The sequence below is a fragment of the Rhinatrema bivittatum genome, chromosome 9 (assembly GCF_901001135.1).
Source record: "Rhinatrema bivittatum chromosome 9, aRhiBiv1.1, whole genome shotgun sequence".
In the NCBI taxonomy this organism is placed as follows: domain Eukaryota; kingdom Metazoa; phylum Chordata; class Amphibia; order Gymnophiona; family Rhinatrematidae; genus Rhinatrema; species Rhinatrema bivittatum.
The window spans coordinates 193,751,375-193,774,665 of record NC_042623.1 but is presented as its reverse complement, the minus strand read 5'-3'; the positions used below and the strand labels follow the sequence as shown (position 1 = coordinate 193,774,665).

The following is a 23,291-nucleotide window of genomic DNA, read 5'->3' as shown; positions in this document are numbered from 1 at the left end:
GAATTTACATTTCTCAAAAATTTCTGACAGAGACAAAAGGGAACCCGTGCAAAATGAAGAAAACAGAAATTTAACTGCTGTGTCTATGTCTAAGCAGATCAATTTGCAGACATAGCCGGCTAAGCAACTGGGTAATTTTAAAAGGAATGCGCATGCGCCCGCGAACACGCGGATCGGCATGCGAGCGGAAATACTCTGCAATTTTATATTGTGCGTGAAAGTACGCGCGTAGCACTTAAAATTCCCCTGCCACGCATAGGTGCGCGCGCGTAATCTTAAGAGGAACGCCCGTGCCCCATCCCTTTATACTCGACGCGCAACATGGGTATGAACGTGCGTACTTCGCGGCTTCTTAAAATTCGCGTCAGACTAATTTTCCTCAGACCAGGCTCTTATGCCCAATGGAAATGATTAAAAAATATGTGTGTGAAATATTACAAATATGGAGATAGAGATTTGCCATTAATTTTTAAGACCTTTTATTTTCCTGATAAATTGGTAGAGCACAGAGAGGAAAAAGTTGAGACCTTCAACTATTGGAGTCTCAACGTTCCTCGAGGAATCTATAGACATCATTCAGAAAAGAGCTACCCTATTTGTTTCTCTCCAATTAGAATCTGACAAGGATGGATTGTTTAGAGATTTTCTCAAACCTAAAGATCTTAATTTCTGTGGTCAGAGAATATTTATGTTTCCTGATGTCTCAAGAGCCACACAGGCTAAGAGGAGGCATTTCCTCTCCTTGAAAGCTAAATTGCTAGCCATTGGAGCTAGTTTTTTTCTTAAATATCCCTGTATCTGTTATGTAACCTTCCAAGGAAATAAGTATAGTTTCCCAGACCCATTACATTTAGAGACTTTTTTGCAAGACAAAAATTTAGAGGGAGGCAGTACAGATGGTTAAAAAGTGAATAAATACTCTCGCTCCTCTCAATCATTATCATGTTTTTGTTTATATAAATATGTTTTCTCCCCCTATTATTGGTGATGTAATTGAGATACAAGATATTGATACAAGATACTGTTTCCTTTTCAGTTATTGTATCAATATTACTTACATATATTTTTGTTTAAAAGATTTTTTGAATGAAAATTGAATAAATAAAAAAAATAAAAATTTGCGTTGCTCTTACGTGGCCCGCATAAACGCGTATGTGGCCATTTTTGTGCGAGCAACGCTTTCAAAATCTACCTTCAATTTAGCCGAATAATTCTTTAGTCTGCTTTTACGAAATATAAATGTTCAAAACTGAGATACAAAAACATGCATGATTACAACAAGGCAACAATAAAGAAAATAAAAAGAAAATCATACAAATTACAATTTAAAGTAAGCATCCATAAAGAAACCTCCAATTGTGAGAAAAAAAGAAGACAAAATAGTACGAGGGAAATGCGACAAGTATAAAGGCATTATCTAGCTAAGATTAAATACATCTTATGGTACAGCTTTCCTAACAAGAGTTCTATTCTATAAGAAGCCTTCAGCACTGGTAACTCTCAAACTAGCGTGTGGGCACTCTGTGGTGTATGCGTATTGACGCGTCCTCATATGTGCAGTCCTTTTATAACTTGCGCTCATCTCTGCACGCATGTTATAAAACAGCCTGACCTCAGGCACATGCATATATATATACACGTAAATCCCACTTCTATCGCATAAGCCAGGGAATTTTAAAAGGGGCGCGTGTCCACACCATTTCCAGTTCCACCAGTTTGCCCAGTTAACGGCTAGGTCCTCCAAACCCCCCCCCCCCCTCCTTGGTTTGACAGCCTGCACTGCCCCCAGTTACCCCAGACCCCTTAAGCCCCTGAGAAATGGCTCTGTTTAATTTTTAACGCACCTCCTCCCTAGCAGAAGTAAACCGGCGCGCCATTGGCCCTAGGCTCAAGCCCAGATGGACAAGTATTTACGTACACATCTCTTGGCCATGCCCCAAAACACCCATACCATGCCCTGCCCCTTTCGGAAAACTTTTAGGATCTGCGTGCGGCGGGGGATATGCATATATCTGGGCAGCTTTTAAAATTCAGCCGAAGCGCGCCAGCCCGACTTCTGTGTGCATCCCCTAGTTGATGCATGCGCCAGGCTTTTAAAATTCACCTTTAACCGTACAGGATTGGAGAACACATAATTGACTCTTTTAAATTTAACGGAACACTTATAAGGAAACCATAGAAGGAAACCAGCTCCCAGATCTAGGACTCTCTGTCTATACTGAAAAAACAATTTTCTTCTTTTTGCATTTTGTTAGCAACATCAGGAAAAACTGCAATTCTTTGACCCAGAAACATCTTATTTTAAATGAAAGAATAGCTTGAAAGGCCATTGTTTATCTGGGTCCAATACATAACTTACTAGTAAAAGTAGCCCTCTCCTTAAATGTTTCTGACGTCTGTTCTAAGAAACCAGTGAGATCTAAATTAGACACCTCGGGTTCTCTGGGGGTAGACAAACCTACTCCTCACACCCTCACATAATATGCCTTAGCCACTGGGGAGAACAGATTCTTTAGGTACTTTCAATAGCTCGATATAGAATTTTTTTTAACATCTCAAGAGGTGATATTAAGGAGCTTTTAGGGAAATTAAGAAAGCAAAGATTTAATCTTCTAGAGTAGTTATCTAAATTTTCCAATTTAGGATGAATCACCTGATTATCTTTACTCAGCGCCAAATCAGACTCATAGAAACTCTTTAGTTGACTTTTCCACTTGACTCAATAATTTCCTTTCTTGCTCCTTAATATATTGAGAATGCTCATTAGTTAGATTCATCAGTGTATTAACCAAGGTCAACATCTTATCCATCTTAAAAGCCAAATTCTAATCCAGTCCTGCAATAACTAACCACAGAGTCTCTAAGGTGATTACTGCTAGTTTCATTAATACTGATATAATAATAGAAACCCAGAAGGTGAATAAAGTAACTACACAAACTAAAGAAACGCTGAGATATCAAAGAAATCTGTTTATTGTGATGTTATATATGCAAGAAATATTCAAAAGGATCAAACAATGCATTTCCAATATTGGTTAAAATGTTATTTGTTCCAAATAGAACTCATTGTGAGCAGACTTTTATTTGTATAAAATGATTAAAGTGAATTAGCTTATAGCATACTTAAATGTTAAAGCTGTATATCAACCTTACTTGAAACCATTGTTTAAAGCATTCATCAATGTTGCTGTTACAAAGACCTGGTTCACTGAGTCTCATCATTGGGATACGGCTATCTCTGGCTATAACTTGATAAGGAAGGACAGCGAAGACAGAAAAGGGGAGATGTAGCTCTTTTATGTCAAAAATAATATCCAAGCAACTGAAATGTATGGGATATGGGGTAGGGAAGAAGCATTATGGGCAGTCCTAAAAAAAAAAAAAAAAAGAAAAAAAAGGATAGTGTTTTCATTTACATCAGTGTGGTCTACAACTCAACTCAAACAGAAAAACTAGACAGCGATCTAGGTGAAGACATTCAAAAGGTGGGAAAGAATATAAGAACATGCCATACTGGGTCAGACCAAGGGTCCATCAAGCCCAGCATCCTGTTTCCAACAGTGGCCAATCCAGGCCATAAGAACCTGGCAAGTTCCCAAAAACTAAGTCTATTCCATGTTACCGTTGCTAGTAATAGCAGTGGCTATTTTCTAAGTCAACTTAATTAATAGACAGAAAAGGGGAGGTGGAGCTCATTGGAGATTTTAATCTGCTGGATGTGTATTAGAGTATAAAGTCTGTGGAATCTACAAGAAATAGATAGTGGATACCCTTCAAGGGGCTCTATTCAAACAAAGGGTAATGTAACCCACGAGGGAGGGAATGATACTTGACATAGTGCTCACTAATGAGGATAATGTCTCTAATGTTCGGGTAGATGCCCACCTGACCACCAGTGATCATTAGACTGTATTGGTTTGATATTGTAAATAAGATACAGAGAAATCACATGAAGACCTGAGTTTTGAATTTCAAAAATACTGACTGTCAAAATTGGGATGTCCTTGGAGGAAGAACTGGAAGACTGGGAGAAAGTTGGTGAGGTGGAACAACAGTGGGCCTAGTTAAAAGGAACTATTACAAAGGCAACAAATCTATATGTTAGAAAGGTAAACAAAAGTAAGAGGAAAAAGAAAACAATCTGATTTACAAAAAAGGTGGCTGATGGCACAATAATCCTATTCCAGAATGAAAAAATGCTTATTACACTTGTCTCAACCACTACAAAAAGCAAATAAACATTAGTAAGAAAACACACCATACAAAAAGAATTTCTGCCGCCAATGGCAACAGTAACGTTTTATTTCACATTGGTCATTTTTTGTTGTTATCAGGGATTTTACAATTGGATCACCTATCAAACTCTTTCTGTAATAACTTGGCATTTTAAAGATAAAATTTCTTCCCTCTCATCAACATTTAACCACTTATCAATTCCGCACAACACCCAAACTTTCCCTTCCTATTCCTGGGCTGAATTTTCCACCATTTCAACAGATACAACAATCCAAATCCTGTCGAAAATAAAAATTTCAAACAGTCCGTCAATGCCCTGGCAAACTACTACATGATGTCCGTGAATCTCTAGCTTCTTCATTAACCCATTTAATTAACTTATCACTAACAACTGGAATATTCCCGGCATCACTCAAAAACACTTCCATTCTCCCCATTCCCAAGAAAAAAAACCTCCGACGTTAACCTCTTAAGTCACTACTGCCCTATGGCATCCCTCACTACCCCAATGAAAATAATTAATCTGTCGTTCTACACCAACTAAATGATTACATTGAAGACAATAATATCTTACACCCAAATTAACACAGCTTCAGGAAAGGTCATAGCACCGAAACACTTCTTCTGTCATCCTTCAACTCCATAATTCAAGGCTTTGATTCCAACGTAGATTACATTCTCATACTTCGACATCTCTGCCGCTTTCGATACCCTAAACCACCAATAATCTTCAAAACATTGGTATCACTGGTAAGGTCCTCAATTGGTTCAAATCCTATTTACATCACTGCCCCCAACAAATCAATCTCAAATAGTACCATTCTAACCTATATTACACTGACTCTGAATCATGTTTAATATATATCTTCTTCCACTATGTCAACTTCTATCGTCTCAACATAAACTACAAAATCTACGCAGATGACATTCAATTCATCCTCCCATATGACTCATTATGGAAAACCACCTTTTCACTAGCCACAATCTACCTACAAATAATAACTACATGGTTAATGTACAATTGTCTGACACTCAATGCAGAAAAAACTGAAATTATACACCTGTCTACCATTCCAAATTCCACATGTGCACCCCCCCTGAATAATAAATGTCACATACCCATACGTAGTCATGCTTGCAACCTAGGTTTCCACATTGATTCCAAGTTATCTATGTCTACACATATCGCATCTATCACAAAAACATCATTTTATAAAATTCACTTACTCAAGAACCTCAAACCTTTACTATTTCCTGCTGACTTCTGATATGTGCTTCAGTCTCTTATCCTAACCTCGACTACTGTAATTATACGTAGGCCTCTCTATGCACTTGCAACCACTCCAACCGATTTAAAAATGCGCTGCTAGATTTCTCATCCACACCCCCCGTAGAAACCACATAACGTCCACCCTCATTAAAGTTCACTGGCTACCCATTCACCGAATCCAATGTAAAATCCTAATGATAATTCACACTTTGTTAAACAGTACTTCATCCATATGTTTATGCTCCACTCTCCAAATTTACCAACCACCTCATCACTTACGCTCTGCAGACAAAAATCTTCTTCAAATCCCCACAGTAAAAACAGCTAGACTGAATTTAACACGCAACTGTGCCTTTTCAGTTGCTGGACCGAAAATATGGAACTCCCTACCCAATCACATTCATCACCTCTCCCCAAAACATGACTTCAAAAAAGCCGTAAAAACCTACCTATTTTCACAATCCTTTCCTTGTTCATAACCTCAGCTTAACAACTTAAGGTGCCATCCTCCTTGTTCCACTCATATTAAATATCCTTTATGGGCTTATTTTGACTGTGAAACCATTCAGTTTGTATATGCGATTATTTGTCGTTGCTTAAAATTATATATCAGACATTCTAAATTGGCGATCAAGACAAGAATTATTCAACTTAAGAGTGTATTAGAAATAAACACCTTGAGTCTCCATTGGTTAAGCACTGGTTGTTGAAAAATCACACAGTGGATGATGAGTGTTTTTTTGTAATTCAAAAGATAAAGCTTCCTCGTGGGGGTGATATCTCTTTAGCATTAAGACGTAGGGAACAGGAATTTATATACAATTGGAAAACATGTCAGCCTTATGGTTTAAATATGGCTATTGAATGGGAGGCTTTTTTTTTTATTTCCTCTTCTTTAAGGAGATCAATCTTGATTGTCTTTGAGTTTAGTAAAATACCCGGATGATGTGTGGTGTATTTAAATTCAATTGTCCAACTGCGGTGTTTAGCCTCCATTTTGAGAGAGAAGGATGGCGTTTTGGGTAAGCTCTGTATGGATAAATGATTGTTTTATATATTTTTTGTGATGTTCATGTAAAGAGTATGAAGAATATATTTTAAGGAATGTTCCTATTCAAATAGATTTTTGTATGAACATTTTGCTTTCCAGAAATGTATGCTAATCTAAATGTTTGATGAATATATGGGTAGGCTGTGAGGATGTAATATTCTGTCTTAAATATGGGGCGATGTATAAGGTTTTTGGGAAATGCGAGATACTTATTCTATGCTTTCTTGTTAGGTGTTGATTAAACAGTTATGCTCCCCTTGATGAAGCCGCTTGTGCGGTGAAACATCTAGGCCTACATGTAGGGGTAGAAGAACTATCTTTATGACATTGTTGGGTAAGAAACCTAACTAAGTGACATCGTTTTGGTAAAAGATCTATCTAAATGACAACAGTGAGGTAGAAGACAGCCTCAGAAGATTTTGTTCTTTGAAAAATTTTGAAGAATGTTGGTGTTATGAGACTCTGTGATTCCACATATTTGAAGAAGTCTTGATATTATCAGACTCTGTGACTGGATTTAATTGGAGAATTCATGTCTTGGATATTAATCCATTGGAAACGAGTATTTAAAAAATGTGTGAAATAATCCAGGGTGTGTTATTCCTTAGATTCTAATCCATAGGAAATGGGCATGTAAAAATCTGTGAAAAAAATCTGTTTATGTAATTTTTAAGGAAAGATAAGTGTTCTTATTATATTTGAATTCTGTGTTACATATAATAAAAAGAAAAGATAATTTAAAAAGTTTTTTGGGTTCCTACAATAGTGATATAATAATTAGTTCCCATTAGTTGGGAAAAGATGACTTATTTTGCTCACTGTGCATATATAATCTGTTTTAATTTGTCATTGTTCCCAGGCATTCTTAAAAGCGCATGTCTTGTGCATATATTTCACATCAGCCATGGTCAGGTGTCATTATTTTCTTAGGGGCAGATTTTCAAAGGGTTATGCGCGTAAGATACGCACATAACCCCTGAAAAGCTGCCCCTTCCACCCCCTGCGGGCACCGAGCCCATCTTGCATAGGCTCGGCGGCACGCTCAAGCCCCGGGAAGCGCGTACGTCCCGGGGCTTTCCTGGGGGGCGTGTTGGGGGCATGTTGTGGTGGCGCATCATCGGGGGCATTCCGGGGGCGTGGACGCAGCCTCCGGATCAGCCCCCGGACCGGAACATGGTGCGCCGGGGCAGGCGTAACTTTTTAAATAAATGTGTGGGGGGGAATTAGTTAGGGCCGGTAGGGGCCAGAAAGAAAGTTCCCTCTGAGGCCGCGCAGCCTCCGATTTCGGAGGCTGCACGGCTCGGCACGCACAGGCTGCCGATTTTGCGCAGCCTTGCGCGCGCCAACCCCAGATTTTAAAAGATACGCGCGGCTACACGTGTATCTTTTAAAATCCGGCGTACGTTTGTTTGCGCCGGTTGCGTGTACTTTTTAAAAATCTGCCCCTTAGTGTGTTTGTGTGAGCCACACTGCAAGGCAAATATCTCACCACCCACTACAATATATCACCTTGATTGTTAAGAAAGGCAAAATAATAATAAATAAAATAAACCTGAAAATGATCAAAGCTATCATTTCCCTCTAAAAAATAATTATGTAAATTGAAAAGTTACAACACATTCAATAAGTTTTTGCTACAAATGGAATTGCTTGCCATCATAGGAACCAACTTTTGAAAATGATTTGCGTTACTGAAAACACAAAATATAGTGACCCCCCCCCCCTTAGCAAAACATAAAAAGCAAAACAGTGGGTTGTGTGACTCATTAGCGCCCACATAGGACTATTGCCTGCAAACTGTAGCCCATATTTTCTATGCAGACTTATGAGCATGAGGACTGCTTTTGATTTACATAAGTGAGGCAGTATATTAAAACAATAATTCAATGAAAACTAATCTCTCTAATCGCCCTGCAGCCCCCTGATCAGCCATTCCACAGCCAGCCTATAGGCTGCCGGAGGAGGCGAGACTGCGGGGCCGTAGCAGAGGAGACACAAAAAACTTCCTGCCTAACCTCCCCTGAGGCCATTCAAGCATGGAGCTCTCAGCTCCTGGTTCAGAGACGTGCAGAAGATAACACTGGGGGTGCTCAAGCATCCCCAGAACTGGCACTTATGCTTGCCACTGGCTTGTAACTTACTCAAGCTGGAAAAAAAAAAGTGTTTGGACAAGTTCCTGGAAGAAAAGCTCATAAATAGTTATTAACCAGGTGACTATGGGAGACCTACAACTTGTCACAGGAAGTGAGCAGCAAGAAATTGGATCTGCTTTTTGGAATTGGCCACTTCCAGAGACAAGATTCTGGGCTCGACTACTGAATATACCTCCAAAGTTTGCCAGATACATTTATCTGGCTACCTTTGCTATCCAGGCTATGCCTTAATATAGACCTCACTATTTGTGCTCGGCTACATTAATGATGGTAACACAGGAGCACATCAAATAGCAGTTTCTGTATTCCTATAGCCATACACCCACAGGCTTTAGGTACACTTACCTGCACCAATCACCCGCTCAATCCGGATGCAGGATGCATCAATCTCTTTAGCAAAGTCATGGACTGCCTGGTTGGGATCCTCATAGGTATGTGGATGTATGTAGGTTCTGCTTCCTGGTAGTTTCACTAATAGAAGAAGGAGAAAAAGGGATAAAGAGGGGGTCCTGACATTGCACAGACATATATTTATTTCGTGTATCTGAGACAACAGTAAGATCCCATCTTTCTATGCTCCCTGGGGCTGAATATTCTGACCATTCTCCCATAGTTTCCATGGTGATCACATGTCATTCTAAGCACATTTTTACAAACATTTGTCTGTGTTAATTCTAAGAAAGAGAAAGGTTCTGCAGAACTTCAGAAACGTGTGTGTCTCCCAGGTTAAAAAAAATTCTTCCTGCCTCAAAGCTGATGTGAAGGGGAAAAACCATCAACCTGTCCTTGATGACATGGATATGCTTGTATTGATCCTAATCTGATAGGGTAACTTCACAGCAGTTAGCAGTACAGCGAGCTTGATGGATACACCAGGGTGTGAGAGTGGGTAGAGGTAAATTGGAAGGGAATGGCCTACTCTTACCTCTCCTATGCTGGAAGTGCATCTTCTCTTCATCAGGGTCCTGCTTTGCTTTGATATAACCACAATGCCTGTAACAGAGAAGTCACATGATGAAGTTAACTGGATTTCTGCAACCCCAGTTCTGCACGAAGATCAAATCAAAGTCCACATCAGATTGTTCATCTACCATCCTACTACACAAAAGAGAAACATCAGGTCAAGAGAACTTCTGCATAGTGAGTTCTAATCTTGGTTCTGCCACTGAGTCAGCATAGCTATAAAGAAGTCACTTTACCTTTGAGCATCATTATAAGTTAATTAGATAACGCTAATAACAACATTCTTCTTTCCCTTGTTCTTCAATCTACGGGGGGTCATTCATTAAGCCGCAGTATTTTTCCCCAAAGGAAAAATGCCATGGGAGTCACAAAGCTGTGGTAAATTTTATTCATTTTCCACTTTTCAGCACTTCAAAGCGGATTACATTCAGGGACGGTAGATATTTCTGTAGGTTAAATGCCAGTGGCCCTAAAACAAGGATGTGCATTATTGAACTTAGGCCTGCTGCTATGCGCATAGACTGAACCAAAAAGTACAGGCCTAAGCAATACGAAGATGGTCTTCAGCCATGTGATGATTTTTCCAACTTCATACGAGACTGCTATTCACACAAAAGAGAAGATGCTACAATTGCTCTTCTATATCAGACATTTGTCAGCACCTCACATTGTCAGAAGAGAACCTTGGACAAGAACTGTGCACATGTCCTTTGTAAAAAAAACTTTGTTTCCAGCCATGAGACCAACTATGGAATGGGTATTGTTCTACTGAGGGACTCTATGAATTTTATTAACCCACAATGGGAAGATTCATATGCATCTTGAGTCAGATGATGTAATTTGCATTCTACCAATCCTGTGTCTATAGAACGTGATAACATCTAATCAAGATCAATGTTGGATCCTATGGATCCTATGGAACTGAATATGCAATGAGGTTTGGATCAGAGAAAAGACTCTGAACTAGACAGACTACAGATTATCCAAGAATGTTTCTCCATGGCTTTTCCCCATGGATTATCCAAAAGCAGCTGGGAAGAAAGATTCATGTACAGTACCACCAAAGTAGACAGCAGCTCAAATCTTAGTGACACACTATTTCACTGAGACTATCAAGGACATGGAGACAGATGTGCTGGCATATTGGTCTCACAAGTCAAGCAACTGGACAGACCTAGTGAGAGAGGCTCAGTGCTATATCTCTTGTCCACCAACAAGTGTCCCCAGCGAAAGAGTGTTTTCCATGATAGGAGACGTCATAAGCCCTCATCACTCCAGGCTGTCACCACACTTGATGGAGAAGCTAGTGTTACTGAAAATTAATCTGCCTTCGCTTGGCTTTCCAAATTTGCCATGCGAGTGGCAAGATGAATGATAGGAATGTGAAGGTCCTGTAGCTGCTGGCTGCTCTACCTTTCTGCCTACAGCGCCTCAATAACAGCAATGGGGCCTACATCCAGCATCCAGCAACATCCAGTGCCTGACTGGCTAACTGCATCTGCTTGATCTGTCCGCAACAAAATCAATGGGACCACATTTCACCAACCATATCGCTGATGCTATCAAGGCCTGATATGTCAGACCGAGGGCTGGAAAGGTTTTTCAATGCTGAGTCCTGCTGTGTCCCCAACACCGGTCCAAGATGTATTGAGGCGAATCAGGCAGGTGGAGGTCAGAGGAATCAGGCCTCAGTGTGGTGTCTAACAAACACCATTAGGGCATGACTCCACTGAGTGCCTCTTCTACTAAAAACCATCACTTAAGAATAACACTACCCTTTATCAGCCTGGCTTACTCCAACCCTAATCACTGAGGCCTATCACTTACAGCTATGGCATGGAATTTTCAAACACTAATCACTGAGGCCTGTCACTTAACCATCAACACTGAGGCCTCTCACTTTCAGTATGGGATGCTATGTTCTAACCATTAACTCTGAGGGCTTTCACTTACTGCTATGCCATGTCCCAACCACTACCAAATTAATCCTGTCACTTACAGATATAGCATGCCATGTTCCAACCATTACCATTGAGGCCTGTCACTTATAGCTACGGGGATGCCATATTCCAACCATTACCAATGAGGCCTGTCACTTACAGTTATGGGATGTCATGTTCCAACCATTAATAATGAGGCCTGTCACACCTATGGCATGCCATGTTCTAACCTAACCACTGAGGCCTGTCGCTTGCAGCTATGCATGCCATGTTCAAATCATTACCACTTAGGCCCTAGCCATACATTTATTTATTTATTTAGAATTTTTCTATACCGACATTCTTGAACAAAAATATCAAATCATATCGGTTTACAATTAAACAGAACAGTCGCGGCTATGGCGTTACATAGAACATAGAACATTGAGCAATGAACATAGAACAAGTCAACAATTCAACAATAACAAGTAGTGAAATGATTCATCAGTGAATAACATAATATAGAGAGCAACAACAACTGGGGCGGCTGTGGGCGTAACATCAAAATACGTTTAATGGAGTATCATTATGCGGCTGCATAATGGATAAGGCGTAGCGGGGGCTCAAGGCATAGGGTAGCAATGAGAATCTGGCTGAGTGGTGGAGGGAAGGAGGAGTATGTAGAAGGGAAGGATGTGAGGCGTTGAATCAAGATGGGAGGGATATATATATCCCTCCAATACATTGCATTACAAACTTACTGAAACACTCCTCGGGATTTTAAGACCATGCTTCACCTGGGTTACTCACCTTCTTGCCATTTCTTGCTCTTGCCTTGGCTGTCCATTCTGTTGCACACTTAGCGGCACCGCTTCATGAACCATAACTGATTTCATGACTCACTCGCAGTTCCACTGAATTGCAATATTCAGCACCTATCTAGTATCTAGCTATGACATGTGAGGCTTACTTTTTTGACACAAACATAAATTTCTGGACTGGTGGATCATCCTGGTGCAGCCAGAGGCATCCCCCTCTCCGGTTGTCTATATGCTCCAGTGGAATGACTGGCATCTCCCATGCCCCTCTGCCTTAATGCTATGCCCCTTCATCCTGCACCTTCAGATCCGTGTGCCGCTCAGCCTTGCTGCCGTGTGCATATTTCTGCCTGTATCTTCCTGGCACTCTCCAGCTCTTTGAGGACTTCTTGCCAGTCTCGCGTGCTCCTGTGCACCTCTCTCATGCTTTTGAATTCTTTATCTTGATTCCACGCTTTCTGGTTCTTGGTCCCTTGATGTGTACCTCGGGACTTTTTTTTTTCTGCCACGTTTTCTGCTTCATTCCCCCTTCGTGGTGCCTTGGGGTCCTGATTCTTCTTTTGGTGCCATTTTGACTCTCATGCTGCCATCAACTGTTCATCATAAAGCACAGGTATAAGCACACTAAGGGATGATTTATAACCTCAGCTTTGTGCTGGAAGTTTTAATCATCAGTCATTCGTGATTTGGACATAAGTAATGCCTATACCTTTTGCTTATTTTTCAAGATTATGTGAGCTGCAAATAAAACATCAAGAGATTTTTTGACCAGTTTTGTGTAAATAAAATAAAATTAAACTTTTCTGCATGCTCCTGCTCTACCAGCAGCATTTAAATTTCTTTGAAATTAAAGGAATACCCCTCACGCACCTACAGCATTTTTTTTTTCAGTTATAGTACTGATGCCTTGAATCTCGTTAATTTTTTCCATGACAAGTATGTCGAAATCATGAATGACTGATGATTAAAACTTCCAGCACAAAGTTGAGGTTACAAAGCATCCCTTAGTGTGCTCATACCTGTGCTTTATGATGGTCATTCATATTCGTTGATATATATATCTATATGAGCCTTTTGTCGCACATCTATATCTTCAAAGTGAGATCATTACTGGTGTTTGCTTGTGTTGTTTTTACACTTTGGGGTTTCTTAGTGATGAGTATCAGTTGTTCATGACATTATTGCTGGGCAGCTGACCTCTTTCTAAACCTTAAGGTTTTCTTCCTCCTCTCACTGCTTCTTTGCTTCACTTAACACTGCATTAGAGAACGCCTGCCAATCCCATAAGCCTCGTACCTCTTTGCAGAGCCTTAGGCTACTTTATATATCACTTTTTTTGATTCCACTTTGCCACATTCTAAAGTATTGTGCAGCTCTTTCCCCCCTTTGATGATTTCTTCTCCCAAGTTTCATTACAATTGATATAAAAAATCACTATTCTAGAGCCTATTATAGACTGTAATGATTCTTATTTATTTTATTTATTTATTTAAAGTGTTTTATTTATTTATTTATTTAAAGTTTTATAGACTGACATTCGTTAATGTTTTAATGGAAAATGAATGGAACTAATGAGATGATTACACAAAATTTTTTTTTTCGTATTGAAATTAATGAAATGAATATGGGTAACAACAAAATGAATGAACAAACCGAAATTGATTTTTTGTTCTGCACATCCCTATCTCCTACCCAGCCCTATACTGCCCTTGAAGGTACCACTAGACCCCATGCTCATGTTTTGATAGCCAACTTTTCTGCCATGGGTGAGGATTCTCATGTCAGTGCTCTGGATTTAACACACAGGGCTTTATTCTGGAAAGCATTTCACCATTCTATGCAGAAAATCATTACTAGGATCCCCAGTCATTATGTGAATTGTGTGTTGGGATAAGAACATAATCCAAGTGATCTTTCCTGTCCTATGTATAATGAAATGTCTGTTAAGAGATGGACTCTGCTACTTGTGAGATCCAGGAGCTGTTCTTCAGTACCAGGCTAATGAGCGCAATATAGACCCTGAAACATATGCATAATGTTCCTCTCTTCCCTTTGTGTGACGGAGCTCCATGTCTTAAGAAACACGTACTACATGTTCGTGCATCCAGTATGAGCATAACCACAACTGGCTCAGCAACTTGCTAAAGACATGGAACAATCTGATCTAATCACCCAAACCTTCCCTTGGCTGCAACTGAATCATTCTGGCTTGTTGTTTTTATGGGGTTTAAAGCTCTAGTCTTATAGAAGTAAGTGACTATAAAAACACATTTGTATTGCAGTAATCATTTCATTTTTTGGTACACATGTTTCTGTTATCTAGTTTGTAAGCTCAGACAGCTTGAAAGAGAATCAGGGTTTTAAGACTACATGGGATACTCGCATTGAGTAATGAAACCAATCACAAAATGTGCTCCCAGGCCAGCATTCGAGGAGCACAGCTGATGCAAGGATTATTACAGCATATAGAAATCAATAAAGCATTCAGAGCAAACAGACTGACTCTGCAGAACATGCTGCTTCCCTAAACAAACCTGCTGGTGAGAGAAGGGATGAGACATGACACAGGAGTTCTGGGCCCCTGTGCCTGAGCAATAAACCATGGTCAGTAACCCATGAGAGAACCCTGAGCCTCTGCAATAAGAACGTAGCAGGAAAAAGATATTACCTTCTGCTGACCACAAAGCAGACGACCAGGAATAGGAGGATGATAATCCCTCCAGAGACAGATACTGCCAACATGGTAGCCTGATCTGGGTCCCCAATGGCAACTATATCTAAACAAAATAATACAAAGAGAGAGCAAGAAAGAAAAGATGAACACACAATCATATGATTGATTAGAAGTACCTCTGATGTGTTGCACCATTGCCCACTTAAATATGATTCGAGTGCAGAAGTAATAGTCAAAAGCCTAGGGGTTGGACCTGAAAACCTTATTGACCCAGCCTGGAGGGAGGAGGGGTAACGGAGATAGTCATTAAGGTTCCAGATTGGGGGGGGTCCCCTTTAAGACTGGAAGGTGTACAGGTCAGGTCCAAATGCAACATCACATCTGGCCTGCTGATGCCGATGATACTTTTGGCCACTGACACAGAGTGGGACCCATCTCACTACCGTAGGCTGGAGAAAAATCTCCAGTAGGCCAGATGTAGCCTACAGGCCATAGTTTTCTCACCTCTACACTAGCCTGACCACAGCTTTCCCCCTGCTGCTCATCTCCCCTCTTCCTGACTCATTGTGGCAGTCCCAAAATATTGCATTCTGAAACAATTATCGTTATAAAGATACAGAGTATTATTCAAAAAGGACATTTCTCCATTATGAAATGCATCCTCCATTATCAGAATCAAGTTGAAAAGTGCACAATTAAAGTGTGACACAGTGGCACATTTTTCCTTCCTCCATTGGCAGACTAAAAACATAACATAAGAACATAAGAATGTGTCATACTGGGTCAAACTGAGGGGTCATCAAGCCCAGTATCCTGCTTCCAACAGTGGCCAATCCAGGTCACAATTATCTGGCAAGATCTCAAACAGTAACTAGATCCCATGCTGCTATCGTGCAAAGAAAAGTAGTGGCTATTCTTTTAAGTCTACATGGCTAATAACAGTTTATGGACTTCTCCAGGAACTTGTCCAAACCTTTTTTAAACCCATCTACTCTAACTGCCTTTACCACATACTCTAGCAACAAATTCCAGAGCTTGTGTGTTGAGTGAAAAAGAATATTGTCCAATTTGTTTTGAATGTGCTACTTACTGACTTCACGGAGTGTCCCCTAGTCTTTGTATTTTTTGAAAGAGTAAATAACTGATTTACATTTACCCATTATGTTCCATTCATGATTTTAACGACTTCTAGCATATCTCCTATCTCTTCTCCAAGCTGAAGAGCCCTAATCCTTTTAGCCTATCCATGTAGGGGAGTCATTTCATCCCCTTTATCATTTTGGGTGACCATCTTTGTACCTTTTCTAATTCTGTTATATCTTTTCGGAGATGAGGCGACCAGAATTACACAAAATATTCATAGTGCATTCTCACCATGGAGTGATACAGAGGCATTATGATATTCTCTGTTTTATTCTTCATTCCTTTTCTATTAATTCCTAGCATTCTATTTGCTTTTCTTGGCTACTGTCATACACGAAGCCGAGGATTTCAAAATATCTATGATGATGTCTAGATCCTTTTCCTGGGTGGTGACTCCCAATGAGGAACCTTGCATTGTGTAGCTATAATTTGGGATGTTCTTCCCTATGGGCCGGATTTTAAAAGCCCCGCGATGCGCGTAAAGCCCCGGGACGCGTGTAAGTCCCGGGGCTTGCAAAAGGAGGCAGTCCAGGGGGCGGGGCAGGGCCAGAGGCCTCCGACACAGCGGCCATTGCTGCTGTGTCGGAGGATCGCGTGCCGGCAGGCTGCTGGCGCACGCAACCTGTGCCTGCCTCCAGGCAGGCGCAAAAGTTACAATAAGACTTTGGGGGTGGGAAGCTTAGGTTAGGGGGAATGGAAGTTCCCTCACAGGCCGCTCCGATTTTGAAGCGGCCTGGGAGGGAACGGGGGAAGGCAGCGCAGCTCGGCGCACGCAAGGTGCACAATTGTGCATCCCCTTGCGCAAGCCGACCCCCGATTTTATAACATGCGCGCGCCTGCGCATGTTATAAAATCGGGCGTACACGTGCGCCTGCCAAGTAGCGCGCGCACATGTACGCCTGTGCGCACCTTTTAAAATCTACCCCTATGTGCACAACTTTGCACTTGTCCATATTAAATGTCATCTGCCATTTGCATGCCCAGTCTCACAAGGTCCTCTTGCAATTTTTCATGATCCTCTTGTGATTTAACAACTTTGAATAATTTGGTATCATCAGCAAATTTCATCACTTCATTCATTGTTTCCATTTCTAGGCAAGAATGTAAACTGATGTGATATCTCAGATTGAATGTCGGTATATAAAAATAAATAAATTTAAAAATATGTTAAAAAAAATAGCGGTCTCAGAACAGATCCCTGAGGCACTCCACTATTGACCTTTCATCATTGAAAAAATTGACCATTTAGCCTTACTCTCTATTCTCTATCTTTTACCCTATTCTCAATGCACAATAGAAGTTTGTCTCTTATCCCATGACATTTTAATTTTCTCAATAGTCTCTCATGAAGTACTTTGTCAAATGCTTTCTGCAAATCCAGATAAACTATATCAACTGGCTCACCTTTATCCACATGATTATTCATGCCTTCACAAAATGTAGCAGATTGGTGAAAGAAGACCTCCTTTGGCTAAAACTACGTTGGCTCTGACTCATTAAACTATGTTCAGTAATATTTGTTTTTTATAATAGTTTTAACCATTTTTCTTGGCACTGATCACCCCTGGAATCCTTTTTAAAAATGGGTGACGTTGGCAACCCTCCAGTCTTCAGGTACCATAGATGATTTTAATGACAGTTTACAGATTACCAATAGTAGGTCTGCAATTTCATTTTTCAGTTCTTTCAACACTCTGGGATGTATACCGTCTGGTCCGGGTGATTTGCTACTCTTTAGTTTGTCAGTTTGGCTTATTACATAGAAACATAGAAATGACGGCAGAAGAAGACCAAACAGCCCATCCAGTCTGCCCAGCAAGGTTCACTGAGATTTGTTTCAGTTTCTCTGAATCATCACCTTTAAATATAATTTCTGACATGGGTACCTGCTTGCATCTTCCTCAGTAAAGACCAATGCAAAAAAATTCATTTAATCCCTCTGCTATGGCCTTGTCCTCTATTAGTGCCCATTTTATCTTTTAGTCATCTAATGGTCCAACTGACTCCCTTGCAGGCTTTTTGCTTCAAATGAAGCTTCTTTTCAAATTCTGCCTTCCTTATCAATACTTTGCATCTACCTTGCCACTGCTTATGCTGTTTCCTATTTTCTTCATTTGGATCCCTTTTCCATTTTTTGAAATATGTTCTTTATGCTAGAATAGACACTCTCACACCTCACCTTTTAACTAGACCGGCAGTCATATGGCCTTACTTCCACATTTTTTAATGTGTGGAATGCATCTGATCTGTGCTTCCAAGATAGTATTTTTAAACAATGTTTGTGCATGATATAAACTCTTAACTTTTGCAGTTGCTCCTTTCAGTTTTTTTCCTAACCATTTTTCTCATTTTATTATAGTCTCCTTATGTTGCAGTAGATTTTCTTAGTGTCCTCCTCTCTCCAACTATCAAGTCAAATTTGATCATATTATGATCATTTGCAAGTGGCTCCAACGTCGTTACTTCTCGAACCAAATCATGTGTTCCACTCTGGATTAGGTCTAAAATAGTCCCCCTTTGTCGGTTCTTGTACCAGCTGCTCCATGAAGCATTCATTTATTTCATCTAGGAGCTTTACCTACTGAGCATGCCCTCATGTGACATTGACCCACTCAATACTGGGGTAACTGAAATCATACATTCTTACTGTTTTGCTAATTTTGTTAGCTTCCTTAATTTTTGTTAGCATTTTATTGTCTGTCTGATAATTCTAGTCCAAGTGGATGGTAGTACACCCACACTTCTATTCTATTCCCCCCTTCTCAAATGCAATTTCTAGCTATAAAGATTCTACAGTACATTTTGTTTCCTATAGAACTTTTATTCTGTTTGACTCTGTGCCTTTAACCCTCTACCAATTTGATCCATGCTATCATTGAGATATACATTTGTACCCTAGTATGACAGTGTCCCATTTTTTATCCTCCTTCCACTGGGTCTCTGAGATGCTAATTATCTATACTTCGCCATTCAGTGCTATACACTTTTAACTCTCCCATCTTATTTTTATACTTCGTGTTTGTATACAGACATTTCAAAATATGATTTTTTGTTTGTGGTAACAACCTGCTTATCAACTGACAGTTGTCTATCTGATCTACCAGATGTATCATGATGTGGTTGATGTATATGGAGAATAGCTTTGAGTATAGGATGGCTTTGTGTGTGGAGGTTGTAGGGGATGTAGGAGAGAATGTTTGAATGGGGGTTGGATGTGGATTTGTGTGTGTAGGGGGTGTGTGTGCCAAAAAAGCCCTCCTGGGCTCGCTGTCATCCTCTTAAGCTCCTGGAACTCCCCCTCCTACTCAAACCTTTTACTCATTCTGTGGTCTTCACGCAAAAGGAATGATCTCCAATCACTGTTATCAATTTAGTGCCATTCTCTCTGGGTGGCAGGGCCTGAGCTCCCTGCTTACCGTGCATGCTCAAACAGCCATATGCAGATGGACAGAGACAGACATATCCTCAACAGGCATTCTCATGATTTGCAAAGTGCACCTAAAATTAAAAGACGGGGACATTCTTATGAAGTTACTAAGTAGCACATTTAAAACAAATTGGAGAAAATATTTTTCACTCAATGCACAGTTAAGTCTGGAATACATTTTTGGAGGATTTGATGAAGGCAGTTAGTATAGCTGGGTTTAAATAAAGTTTGGACAAGTCCCTAGTAGAAAAGAACATAAACTATTATCATCCAGGTAAGTCTTGGGAAAAGCTACTGCTTATCCCTGTAAATAAGCACCATAGAATCTATCTACTATTTGGAATCCTGCCAGGTACTTGTTACCTGGATTGACCACTGTTGGCCTTTGCTATGACCAAATATGGTGATTCTTATGTTCTTATGATTTTAGAAGAGCTACAGTATCTGAAAGAAACAAACAGTAAATCACAAAATGACTTGTGAAATTAAAAAAGACTTAGCAGGCTTGATAGTACAATTTTGGTTATTTCACAACCAAATGAAAAGAGCAAATACCCATGTTGATTCAACAGTAGATTCAACTGCAAGTTGAAGTTAAGAAACTGAATACTTTTCAGCATGATCTAAAAGATTTGGCTAACCGAAAAAGGTGTAACAGTATTCATATTCTTGGCCTTTAATATACTCAGAAGATTCTAGTATGATATTTTCCTGGAGAAACATATCAGATTTATTGAATATTCAGTAGAGACTGAACATGTGTAGAGAGTGCTTTCCTATATGCTAAAGAATGAGCAATTCCATATACCCATGGTGGTAAAGATTTTACAATACCCTCGGGTACTGGAGATTTTGTCTGCAGGTATAATTAAACTGTTGATCTATGAGGGAAAGAAGATTCTTTTTATATCCGAACTAATAAAGCGCACAGCTTCACATAGCAAATACTTTCTTGGAATGAGGATGTAATTTACAGAACCTGAGGTCAAATTTGGGCTCTTGTGTCCTAGATGAATATGCATTATGCTACATAATATTACTAATACCTTTGATTCCCTTGATGATCTGGAAGCATTCATAGATGAGCTGTCTAAACATAACTGGATGATTTGAATTATATTTTCTTATTCATTCCTGCTGAGCTACTGCTCGGATGATTAATGATAAGGCAATTGCAACGTTATGGTTTTGAATATGTTTCTCTTTTGAGTAGCAGTTGGACATTATGGGGGGAATTGGAAGGCTTGCTCAATATTATCTTTGTGATGGACTACTGCTGGAGTTATGACCTCAAAAGCAGGAATTAACTGGACGCAGACAAGTTAGGCTTAAACAGGAACAGAAACAAGAAGTCTTCTGCCTATACGAGCCACTTTCCCCTCAGGTTGAGACTTCAGATGTTGGTAGCCAGCAGGACTTAGACCGCATGAACAGCAACACTCACACCAGGGAACATGATGACCGACCCCCCCCCCCCCCCCCCCCCCCCCCCACAAGAGAAGGGGAACTGCTGAGGGATCAAGAATAAGGAAGGTGACCACTAGAACAAGAACAACTAGGACCCAGCCTTGCTTTGCTCAGAATTACAGGCCCAAAGACAAGCATCATTTGCATGAGTGAATGCACTATGTTAAAAAGAGCCATCTTTGGCACCCAACTGTGAAACATGCAAATGTGCTAGAGATGTGAAATTTTACAATGCAGCTCAGTTCACTGTGCTTACACTTTTAGCTTTTGACATATATTTGTTTAGACATATTTTCATAAATTAGGCAAAGTCAGTGCAAAAGTTTGCATACTGATTAGTTATCTTGCATTGATCAGTGGTAGCTGAACCCACTGCAAATTCAGCAAGATTGACAACCCCATCGCCTAGGGGCCACTCCAGACAGCCAGACAAGGTACCAGCCACAGGTTTGCAAGCTTTTATTTAAGCACAAAATAAGAAAAGGCAAGATACTACATAAGAGAACTGCTTAAACTGCAGATTTCACAAAAATTCAGTCTTTTTTCCTGCCTTGCACATGCTTTTGAAAATCCCATCAATGCATGACAAAGTGGCTTGGGAATAAATGTACTGCCTGCCTGATGAAGTTGTTATGGGTGCATCAAGGGTAGCAATAATGTGCTCTTCTGGAACCCAACAGATGTGTCTATGGGTAGCCAGTAAAATAATTGACCAAGACTGGTCAATTGAGACTTTGCCTATATGGCCAATTCAACAGGAATTATAGATGCATGCTAAATACTGACCAGATTGGAAGCTGGATACTTGATGGGTAGGAAAATATTCAAGTTCAAGTTCTAGAGCACTTGCAATGAATGAGGTGATGTCATAAGACATTTTGTTAATGCAAATTTTAATTGCATCAATGGGCTTGAATTGATGATTTTCCCTTGCGCCAGCAACTGTATGACCTTTGCTAAACCTCTCATCCTGAACAGGTGTGAATGCTTCATTGTCCTCCTTTGAGACAAAGAAAAATTTGATACCACAAAGAGCACAATGGAGTCTCAGGCCAGGGCATGTTCCCAAAATCTCTGCCACAACACACTGCTAACCACTGACATTACCACAGTTTCTTGTGAAGGTGATATTTTTGCATGTTCAGGCTTGCATGCAGGAAATAGCACAACACAATAAAATATCCATTTTGAGGGATCATTTATAAAAGTATGTTGAAGCAAGATGTGTCATACGCTACATGCAAGGTAAGCACAACACAAGCTTCGCCACACTAAAATTTCACATCTCAAGCTCATTTGCATATTACACAGCAGGGCACCAAAGGTGCCTCTTTTTAACATAGCACGCCCATGCATGCAAATGATGCATATCGTTGGGGCCTTAATTCTGATCAAAGCAAGATCTGGTCCAAAATGAAACAGGGCAACTTTTGTAGAAAAAAAAAAGATGCCCTTTCAAATGATATAAAAGAAAAGATTTAAAAACTACACAGTAGAGATATTTAAATCTGAAAATTGGCAAAAATTTGCATTAAAAGGTGACATCATGTCTTTATCTTTGCTTCCAGTTGCTTGTAAAGCCTCTTAGTGCAAATCTTATACATATATGCCATGCGCCATGACTTCTGGTCCAGTCAAGGCCTGAATCAAAGTATAGGTCAGGAGCAATGAGGAGTCAAAGTAGGCCTTATATTTCTTTTGAAACATTTTTCACATACTTTGCTGGCCCATAATAAGAGAGGCAAGCTCACATTATGTTCCAAACTTTGTACTGGGATTTACCACCAGGGGTTGTATTAATCCACAAAATTTCAGGCTCCTGAGAGGTGTTGTTGGGCTGCAGCGCCTAGAGAAAATGGCCATTTTAGGATGCACAGAGCATGGTACTCAGAGGTGAGCTCCATTCAACTGCCTCTAGCTCTCCAACTAATGGAGATGCAGGTGAAACATTTAGTACAGTTTTTGTTTGAGACCCTAGAGAACATCCATGCAAAATTATGTTCGATTTGGAGGAGGTTGAGCCTGGCCCCGGTCTACTTGATATAGAATGACCCATGAGTATCTCTCATATGTTCCTCAGTGAAGAACAAAACAAAAAATTCATTTAATCTCTCTGCTATGGCTTTGTCATCCCTAAGTGCCCCTTTTAACCCTTGATCATCTAATGGTC

At 40.1% G+C, this 23,291-nt stretch overlaps 1 protein-coding gene across 1 annotated transcript in view; it reads right to left on the bottom strand.

The window, feature by feature from the left end:
• LOC115099211 (ephrin type-A receptor 3-like) overlaps window positions 1-23,291 on the bottom strand; it is a 272,744-nt gene that overhangs the window by 91,842 nt on the left and 157,611 nt on the right. Inside the window, exons 6-8 of the mRNA XM_029616650.1 lie at window positions 15,079-15,187; window positions 9,636-9,703; window positions 9,056-9,181 (exon numbers count right to left, since the gene is read on the bottom strand). Of these exons, the coding sequence (XP_029472510.1) occupies window positions 9,056-9,181; window positions 9,636-9,703; window positions 15,079-15,187 (303 nt within the window). The remainder of the gene's footprint in view (window positions 1-9,055; window positions 9,182-9,635; window positions 9,704-15,078; window positions 15,188-23,291) is intronic.